This window comes from Natator depressus, chromosome 20 (genome assembly GCF_965152275.1).
Source record: "Natator depressus isolate rNatDep1 chromosome 20, rNatDep2.hap1, whole genome shotgun sequence".
Lineage (NCBI taxonomy): Eukaryota > Metazoa > Chordata > Testudines > Cheloniidae > Natator > Natator depressus.
This window is the reverse complement of record NC_134253.1, coordinates 12454453-12465257: the sequence shown is the minus strand read 5'-3', so window position 1 is coordinate 12465257 and position 10805 is coordinate 12454453. Positions and strand designations below refer to the sequence as shown.

The 10805-nt window shown below is 41.6% G+C and overlaps 1 protein-coding gene across 1 annotated transcript; it reads right to left on the bottom strand.

The window, feature by feature from the left end:
- Positions 1 to 5397: 5397 nt before the first annotated feature.
- Positions 5398 to 10591, bottom strand: LOC141974958 (homeobox protein Hox-B1-like). Its single transcript, XM_074935036.1, has 2 exons — positions 10012 to 10591; positions 5398 to 6379 (listed from the first exon to the last, which is right to left on the bottom strand). The coding sequence occupies exons 1-2, from the start codon at positions 10589 to 10591 to the stop codon at positions 6036 to 6038; spliced, it is 924 nt and encodes a 307-aa protein (XP_074791137.1). The 3' UTR covers positions 5398 to 6035.
- Positions 10592 to 10805: the final 214 nt, after the last annotated feature.

Sequence of the window (10805 nt, the reverse complement as noted above, 5' to 3'; positions counted from 1 at the left end):
TTTTCACGTACGCTCTTTTTTCTGTCAGATGCTTTCTTGTACTTTCCTGTCCTCCCCCCTTCTATGGGTCAGTGTGTCTTTCCCTCCTGGTTTTAGCCTTCCACGACCCCTTTGTAGTCAAAAGCATCGCAAGGAGGTAGGCCAGAATTGTGGCCTATTGTCTGCACACCATCCTGCCTGAAAGAATAAGCCTGGGACCATACACAAAGCAAAGCAGGAACCAGACTGGTTCTCCTATGTGGACCCCTCTGTCTCCAGCCTGCAGATTTGTTAAAATTCTAGTTCCCTTTGGAAAATGAACAAAGCCGGAGAAGTGACTTGTTCTGGAGAGTGCAATGGATGATAATGCTTTATCCTCTGCTCAGTGACCAAGGATTGCATGAACTATGGAGGAGCTGCAGGATGCCACATCATTGAACGCTGCTGACATCAATTTCTACAGTTCAGCAGCGGCAAAGGCAGCTTGGCTGATATTTAAGAGGTATGGATTTGACTCTCTGTGGGCCCTGATCCTGCTGGAAAAAGCTTCTGTTCCCTTCTATGTCAATTCTTCAGCTAGGGCAGTGGATCAGCAAAGCAGCATCTGGTGAAAAGGAGAAATCTGGTGAGGAGGGGGATGAGAAAGCTATAAAAATGGGAGAGTCTGAGGGTGGGAGATGGAAAGAAAGAAAGGAGAGGAGAGAAGAGTAGGAGAGAGAATGATGAATAAAAAGAGAATGAGACAGATATAAAGAGAAACAGAGACAAAGAGAAAGTGGAAAAGGATGAAAGAGAAGGTGAGATTTGCAAAGAGGATGACAAAGGAAAAGAAAAATGAGATGGAGGGACAAAGAGGGAATGAGTAAAAAAAAAAAGAGACACACAGGAAAGAAAGACTGAGAAAGACAAAAAGAAAGAGAGAGTGATCTGGGAAGACAGAACAGAATCCTTGCTTCATGATCATTTTCATGCTTTGGGGCAAGGCTTTGTCTTTAACCATCCCGTCGCAATGAAGAATTCCTTCTTTCTTTCTTAAACCCAAATAATTGAGTCATCTAGATTCCTATGATTTACCATTTCCAATGATAAATAGTCGTTACAGGAGTTAGCTAGTTGGCAGATCTTTAGCTTGAAGTTATAATTTGTCAAGCTGCCACTAGATTCATGTTTTATGCTAATGAAGGCAGACTTATTGACTCAGGGTTAGTCAATGACCGGGTCAACTCTGTCCTCAGGCAAGGAAGAGGTCAAAAGGTCAGAGGTGAAAGGAAGAGTAGGCCTGTATGGATTTTCTGTAAGACAGCTGTAATTTTAGAATAAAGCCTGTATAACACAGAGAAAATATGAAATGTTCTAATAGGCCCAAATGCAGTAGACACAATCTGGCGTGTACAATGCTGAGACAAAAGAAATTGATTCAGCAAAGTACCTTCTTATTAAGGGATTCCCCAAACCTGCTTGTACCCCATGCACAGTGTTGCCAAAATCTGGTGATTTCATCATGAGTTTGGTGTTTTTCTTAAAGCCCCAGCTCCTGGAATCATGGGATTTGTGTGAACCTCTCAGCTATCATTTTTATAAAATAGCAAGTTTCTGGCCTCATGGTTGCAGGAAAAAGCCTGAAAATGTGATGCCGAAAGGCTCAGAAACAAGAAGGGAACTAAAGGGATCACCCAAAATTATTATTATTGCTTTAAATCTCATGATTTTTAAGCCAGCTTTGTGATGGGGTGGGCAGGCTTGTGATTTTTGAACACTTGTGGTTGCCAATACTTCACTGCTTTATGCAGACATGAGCATGAGCCATGGGATACACATACCCTGAAGCTGGATCCGTAACTTCCAGCTTGGGTAGACATACATGTGCTAGCTTTAATTAAGCCTGCACACTAAAAATAGCAGTGTAGCCACCTCAGGATGGACCTAGGGACTCGGATGGGATTGTTCTCTGGTGGCTAGCCTATGCCAGTGCTCTTGCCATCCTGGGGTACACTGCTATTTTTAGCATGCTAGCTCAGTTAAACGTCTACTCAAAACGGAAATCACACCTCCAGCTGCAGTGTAGCTGTACCCTGAGGATTCCGGAAGTGCGAGGTGATGTACTCCTAAAGACCTCACCTACAACCATGTGACCGCACATTGTGGACAATCAATCGCAAGGTGTTGGTTCAACTGTACATTATGGGACCTAGCGAAGGAATCACTGGGTGAAATTCTCTGGCGTGTGCTGAGCAGGAAGTCAGATGAGATGATCATAATGGTCCTTTCTGGCCTTGAAATCTATGAGTCTAGACCAGGGGTTCCCTAGCTATAGTACATGAACCACTCTTGCTACACGAGCTCGATGTTCCAGCAATTCACGTCACAACAATTTTAAGAAGCTGGTGCGTGAACCAATACACGTTTGGGAGCCGCAGTTTGTGCCTCAAGGGAATTATCCCTACAGTCGGTGTAAAATATCTCACATTTGCAACCTATTTACTTACAGCAAAAAGAGGTCGGGGTTTTATTTCAAGCTGCTTGGTGTATATATTCTTAATTTTGAAATGTTGTCAATTTTTTTTATCGAAATGTGAATGATGACTTTGCAGATCCACCCTTATTTTCCAAAATGCTGTACGAGTTTTCCTTCCTTGGAGCAAATTTGCTCAAGAGCGATCCATTTTCAAGGCAGGGGAGAAAGTTAGATTCACAATGCAATATTGCAAGGACTTTGGGGCAGGAACTGTCTATTACAATATGTGTGTAATGCGCCCAGACACACTGTAATGTAGAGATTCCAACTCACTGGAGCCGAGGTGCCATCTTAACATACATGGTAAATAAAAGAAAGAACAATAAGGTAACACAAATAGAATCAAACCAAGACAATTTTTAATGTTATCCATTCACATGTCCATTTCCCCTCCCTATCACAACACACATTCCACTTCATATTGAAAGAAAATAAATAAATCAATAAATAAATCCATATCGTCCTTCCGATAGTCCTGAGGGACAAGGTGCGTGAGGGAATATCTTTTACTGGGCCAACTTCTGTTGGTGAGACAGACAAGCTTTCGAGCTATACAGAGGTCCTGAGGAAGAGCTCTGTAGCTCAAAAGCGTGTCTCTCTCACCAACAGAAGTTGCTCCACAAAAAGATATTCCCTCACCCACCTTGTCTCTCAAATACCCTGCTACAGCAGCCCTGCATACATTCTGATAGTCCCGGCAAATAAGAGGTAGACATTTTGCAATAGCTCCCTTCATTTTCACGTGCCTTTTAAATATTCTCCACTGTCAAAAGAAGTCTCATGTTCCATGAATTTAACTAGATTCACTATACATCTTTGGTTTAAAGGAATATGTGCCAGTTTTAGATTGGGGTCATAACTGAACCTTGCAATCCCCAAACATTTTAAATAAAACTTTTTCTTTCTTTCTTGTGTTGATTCTAGACATTTTGCGGTTTCACCGAAATGTCTGAATTTACCTTTCAGAGTAGCAGCCGTGTTAGTCTGTATTCGCAAAAAGAAAAGGAGGACTTCCACATGGAGTAATTTAAAATAACAAATTAGGAGAATTTTTAAACAGGCAAGGAGATAAAAGTTTAGTTACATAGCAATGAGAGGAAAAATAATTTAAAACACAGCAGCAACCCTAATTCAACATGAGTACTTTAGTGAACAACTCACAGCTCATTTCCAAAGTGTGATTAGAATTTTGCAACAGGGAAAGACAAAATAATAGCGTTGGTGGCAAATTAGCATATTTGGTTCCTTAGCTATTGTTTCATGTGTGTTTTTTCTTTTTTTGCCAGCAAAATGGAGTGAACTGCAAATTTAAAGATCCGATTAAAAAGGCAACAGTTTCTAGGGATTGTCCTGCCTGAAATTCCACTGATGGGTGTATTATTTAGAGGTGTTAAAACCCCACCACCACCCCATTAATCCTTTCAGTGATGAGTGGCAAGGAAGACCGAGGGAAAGTTTGGTTAGCAGAACATTTGGTATAAATCCAGCGGCTGTTGAAGAAGAATGCTGTGTATATTTTTAAATCAAATGTACTTTTCAGCCACCTAAAGTCCTTTCATTGGGTTAGCCTCTTGTAATATATGATCCGAGTGAAAATAAACCAGTATTCTCCATGGACAAAAGGCATTTCTCAAATATATTTTGATAGTAAAACATCAATAATAATAATAATAATTAATAATAATAAAACACGGTGATGAAAATGAACCAATTATTTCTCCAAAGTGAGGCATTGTGTGCAAACTTTGTCTCAGCATAAGTGGCTCTAACATTACCTAGGGTTATTATAACACTTCTTATTGTTTGTTCTTGATAAAATGTTGGCCTCCATTTTATCCTTTTATTAAAGTTTAAAAGGCAACTATTCCCATCTCTCCAGCCCATCACCACTGTCCTGTCAAAGTTCTGTGACAACACCCCTGATTTTTGCATTTGCTTTGTTGCTTTCACTCTTTGCTATAAATTAAATCCACTTTTAATATGAAGAGTGTGTTTCTTCCCAGCTGTTAGAAGATTTAAATGTTAATGAAGAACCTCGGAAATGTGAAAATAAATAATACACTTCTAAGCTTTTACTGACTGAGGAGGTTATTTATAGCATAATTACCATGTCTCTTATATTTCTAAGCCTGATTTTGAACTCACATTTCCTCTCCTATCCATTTGTGCTGAAGGTGCATTTAGCCTAGGAAAGCACATTTAAAAGATGGGGGAAACATCATATTTTCTTGATCAAATATCTGTGTAGGCCCACTGATTATACTGCATATAACTTGTTTCATATGGATTAGGTCCAAAGTCCATTAAAGACCACTAGATTTTTTCCATTGACTTCAGTGGCTTGAGACCGGGCTTTTTCTGCCCCTTTAGTATCACATCAGAGGGAGGGTTAACTCACCCACTAGGGTATCATTTAGATGTGTGGGCACAAGAATAGAGATGGCATTCAAGAAACTGTGATAACCATCCTTGGCCAGAATGGCTGTCTGTGGCCAGAATACTGAGTTCAGCAAAAATGTCCTGGTCTTAAAAATACTTCTGAAGAGCATTATTCTCCCTAGAAATTTCATCAAAATGGTATGTAACTGTATTACTTATCTCTAAAATAATTACTCCCAGGAGATAATGGCTCTAGTTCCTTCTAAAAGGGCTCAGTGAAATAGGAACATTTGGAATTAGAGTTCAAATATGAAAATTATTCCCCAAATTGTTGTTAGAACTTTTTGTGGAAAATATGTAATTGAACCATTTTGTAAAAAAACACAAAAACAAATGGTGAAACTTTTCATGAAAAAAAGTTCATCGAAAGTTCCCACAAAACAATTTTGTCAAGAATTTTTGTGGGGAAAAAAATTGCATCAAAACTTATTGTGAATAAGGCTCATGTCAAAACTTTTGGGGGAAAATAATGTGTCAAAATAAAATTTGTCAACACTTCTAGTAGAAAAAGTTCATCAAAACCTTCCATGAAGAATGAGCCTTTTTGTGAAAAAAAATTAATCTAATCTTTTTGTGACTAAAGATGTTGTAGAAACTTTTTGTGGAAAAAGTCGAAATGTATTGTGAATAAAAATGTAACAAACTTTTAGTGGAAAAAACGTCCAGTTTACTCACAAAGAATCAAGAGTGTGTGAAAACTTTTTGTTGTCTGCATTTTTTTGTAAAAAGTTCATGGTTTTTGAAAAAAAATATTTGGCCCTCTCTATTCACCTCTGCTCTACGAATTTGGAAGGGAAAGTGACTTTTTTTTTTTTTTTTTAGCATGGCATCCATTAATCTAGCATCTGCATCTATTGGAAGGACACCGATTTAACAGCACAATGCTGGCACCTGTGCTATCGGTGGTGGTCATGGTGGTGAGTGTGGAAGTCTCTACACATGGTTTTGGTGTGTGTTTTCATCCCCAAGTCCATTGCAAAGCATTGCACCCTTCTCTCTCCCCCAGCAAGATGAATGCAGGGGGCTGAGTGGATCTGATGGGAAAGTCTCTTTTCTGTTTCTCTGCCCAAGATCAGAACAGAGGTTCTAACAAGAGCCTCAGTCAGATGGGAGGCGTGGGAGCCTCGTTACTTCTGCTAGGAGAGGTAGCTGGGGAGGTGATGTCTGATTTGTCAGAGGAGGACTCCGGTCCATTGCAGCCAGCTGACCCCTCGGGGAAACCCTCCCTCTCCCTCTTCTTCTGCTTCATCCTGCGGTTCTGGAACCAGATCTTCACCTGGGTTTCGTTGAGCTGCAAGGCACAGGCGATCTCAACCCGCCTGGCCCGGGTCAGGTACTTGTTGAAGTAGAATTCTTTCTCCAGTTCGGTCAGCTGCTTGGTGCTGAAGTTTGTCCTGGGAGAGACTGCGTTTTTCTCCCCAGCAAAGCCACAGTCTCCTGATTTCACTGGAGACAAAGGGAAGGGGGGTGGGAAGGAGATGATTATTGAAACCCATGAGGTTAGTAACTAGGAGGCTCCCTTTCCAGCTAGCTAACTTTCTTTCTTCTTTCTTAACCCCCCCATACAAAAACATCTTTTTCGTGAGTAATATCCCCCCAACACCCACACACATACTTTCCATTATCTTTCTTTATTATATGCATAGATCCCTATTGCAAAATATACTCCTACTGCAATAGGTATTTATTCTGCAAAATAATCATATACACGTGCCTCTTTCCCACGATATATATTGCAGTAGGAGTGTATTTAGCAAGAGGTATATATGTACCTGCCTCTTTCAATATATATATTGAAAAATAGTGATATGTAGGTATATAGGATTATTTTGCAGAATCAATATGTATTGTAATATGCGTATATTTTGGAATCTATATTAATTATGTAGATATGTGTCTTTATATAGACGTGTGTTATAAAATATGTGCGTGCGTACGTGTGTATATATGTGTGTATACATCAATTCATTATGTATATATTCATTATATAAAACACAAGTAACAGGCTAGACTCGCGCGGGCTTCAGTCCTTTGCGCTCTGTGGTTCATAGAAAGTCCCCGGGCGGCCCTGGGATTTTTGAAGGAGCAGTGAAAAAAAAGGTCAGTGATGTGCGCTTTAGACCCCATCTTGGGGTACAATGCCCTGTTTTGGGGCTCTGGGGTTTTCTGCCTTAAAACACACACAGGGGGTTATCATGTTTCGATAACCGGGCTGACCCAATGGTCTTGGCGGCGGAACACGTGCAGGATGCGGGAGCCCAAAGGTTAAGTGGAAAGGAAAGGTGGTTATAATGGGAAACTTGCCAGAGATGGGTAGAAAGGGCCCGGGTCGGTCTTTCTTTTCTTCTTCCGCCCCCCCCCCCCACTCCCCGAAAACATTCAGATTGAGGGAAACACGTGGGGGTGGGGGGAGCGAATAACCCTTAACAGCTCTTTTCACTTTGGAATGACTCTAATGCCAATCACGAAGGTTTCACAGACAGTCAGGGCAGAGAGAGGTGGGGAAGCCGGGGGGGAAACTGCAGCAGATTCACTATCTGCCTCGGGTCCCTACACACCAGAGTCGCCTGCCCTACAAGCCATTAGCTTCTCTGATGCCGAACTCAGGCCCCAGGTAGTTTCACTTTCAACTCTTCCCTTGGAGTGGCCAACTGCCTTGTTAGAGCCCCAATGGGTCCCCCCGCTCCCTGAGGGGATAAAGTCTCGTGATCGCATCTCCATTTACATCTTTCTTTCTTTCTTTCTTTTCCAAACACTGCTATTAAAGCGATGCACTAAATGGAGGGGGATAATCTGCATCTGTTTTTGCAGAGTTGAGTCTGACGTCTAAGGTTTTGCGTTTACATATCAGCGTAATCTTAACTTTCCAATCAAAGAACAAATCTCTCTTTCTCCATCTCTCTCAGTCTCTACTCTATCTTCTTCCCTTCCTGTGTGTCTCCTTCTGTCTTTCCAATTTTCATCTTCTCTCTAACACACACGTCTTATTATACTAGCATAAAGGATATCCCTCTGCCTTTGTATCGAGCTCAAAAATGAGCATACATTTAAAACAAATCTTCTCCATGCCTGTGAAACCCACTAAAAACATCTGAAACCATTTGACTCTTATTTGCTTTTTTTCCTTCGTTTTGCAAATGATCAAATTCATCCTTGTTCTTTGATTGATTTATATATGGCCAGGATCAGCAAAATAAAAAGCAGAACTTTCCCAATCTTGTTATATTTTTGCTCTCAGTGAATGACAGTTAACCGACTCCTCTCCTTCCCCTCTTGAAGGTGAAACAATGAGATAAGGCACGAAACAAAGAGAAAGCTTTTAGCCTTACTTATTATATATATATATAAAAACCCACGCGGTCGCTTTCTTGGTTATTTGAATAGCTTTTCCCCTTTGGTCGAGAGAGTTAGGAGAAGTCTGATTCGTTTATAAACCCAGATCATCAGAAGAGAAAACTGAACAAATACTGCCCACACCCGAAAAGTTACAGGAGAGAAGCAAACATCAATTGGCAAACTGTTTGCAAAGCGTAAAATCTGTTCCCCTTCACTCAAACTCCAAGAAACTGGAAAATCATACTGTCTTTTGCCGTCAAAAGAACTTTAAACTCAAACGGCAGAGGAAATCCCTTGGAGGCAGTGAACTCGGTTTGATTATTTTTTAAAAAAACATTAAAATCTCAGGCTGTTCCACTGGGTTGCCTTTGAAAATATCAATTCCTTTCTAAACCCCAAACGATCTCCTTTTTCAACGTTAAAACCGGGATGAAATGTGCATTTCCCATCCCTCCCACTTGAGAAAATACATCATTTCACATCCAGTTAGTTAGATACTTTGTAACAACATTTAACTTAAAAAAAAAAATACATCACCCAGAAATTTGCAAAAGCTTGGAATAAACTTTACAGGAAAACGCTTGAAGCAAACGCGAATCTGTTTGCGCAGATGGTTCTACTATTGTAATTTTAAAGAAAGTTGTGATTTTTTTAAAAAAAAGATCCCTCAATTTATACAATATTTAGCAAAATGTCAGAGATAAATCTCTTGGAAGATATTTATGATGCAAGGAGCCACATATAATTGGAAGTAAACAAGAAACTTCTAATGATCTATGAAGACACAGATTTTTATCGATGAGTTCAGAAAATGGTTTCATTACAAGGCTTAATATTTGGAGAAAGTTTTTCCGCCTCTCAGTTTGAAAAAGGTAATACATGGACTTTCCTCTGGGGAGTAATCTAAATGAATATAACTGCTACTCTTTGAATTTTGCAATGCACTGAGCGTTGTCAAGATCAGAATTTTTTGGTAGAATAATTTTGAAGCTAAATTCCCAGCGCACAGAACTAAAAGTCAGACTTGCTAATTACCAACCTGCTAAAATTATACAAAAGTAGGACGTTGTTTCATCTCTTTTATTTTGGGCTAAATTACTTTTACGGGTGGAGTTGTCGCGCCTAAATTAAAATGAGACAAAAGTCAGATTCCTGTAAAATGCATTTTAAAATATTGAAAAAAAGACGTTTAATTTTTCCAGGAAACAATAACCCCATTCAAAACCACACACTCCCAAACCCCAGGTTCAACATTAATTTCAAACTATACATGTGTACCTATATATATTACAGATCAAATAAATATTTGATATATGTTTAAGATTCTGTCAATCAGATCAAACACTTATTTGGGGACCATTCTGGCCAATTGTAGACAAACGTGTCCGTTTCCTCTTAACTCGTGTTTTCTAAAAAATAAAAGTTTGTTTCCCCTTGAATGATTTTTTTTTAAAAAAAGAAAACAATAATTTTAGACTCAAGACGACTTTAATAGAAAAAAAAAGTTCTGAAAGTCACACTCAGCTCGGGAGAAGGAGTGTAGTTTGGAGGTAATCGTAACAAACATCATGGCAGAGAGAAAATTTAAGGCAAATAGACCTGCTTAGAGACAGGCATGCGCCAATGTGGGGGGGACGGGACACCTGAATATCTTCCACTTTTATTACCTAGTGACGTTACTTGGCCTTTCCAAGTGACCTGCCACCCACAGTTAAATACACTGGCCTCTGTCTCAGACTCACCTGTTCTGGGAAGGTTCCTTTTGACTCTCATCCACTCAAAAGTTTTCGTGTCACCGTAAACATCCTGAGAGAGGTCCCCTCTATCTTCTGGCACCACCAGAGAGTTACAGCTGGGGGGGTCCTGGCTACAGGCGTGGTACCGATCCGCTCCCCGACCCCCGGAGCGGGGTCCAATAAGGCAAGCTGGGTAGGCGGCGGAGGAGGAGGGGGGCAGGCTCCCCCCAGGAAAGCCGGGGTCATGAGAACTGGCTGGGAAGGGGCTGCAGCAGGATGAGTTATAACCTGGGGAGGCGAAAGCGGCGCCGGGAGGTTGGCTGGGGTTGTAAAGGGGCCTGGGCCCAGCCGCGAGATAACGAGAGGGAGCGGGGAAAGGATGGGGCTGGCCGGGCGGGGAGGGGAGATGCGGCGGGGGGGGCCCTGCAATTGGGAGCTCCCGTCCCAGCACGCAGCGATTGTCCCCGGCACAGCGGATGTTGCACGGCCTCCGCTGCAAATGCTGGAGTCTCTGCTCCCCGGGCCAGGTCCCTGCATAGCCCGCCCTGCTCTCTCCCCCCCAGCCCAGCTCTGGCTGAGGGTTCATCCTCCTCTCATTGTCCTGGCCCCCACCCGCGCTAGCCCCCTTGTCCCGCGCCCTGGCCCGGCTTGCACCATGTCAAATGGGGCACTTCCCCGGCCCGGAGCGCGAGGAAAAGCCAGCTGAAATTCGATACATTGGCAGGAGGGATCACGTGGCCGGCTCTTGGCCAATGGCCAAGGTTCACTGGGAGAGGGACTGTTTGATGAGTTAATGGCAG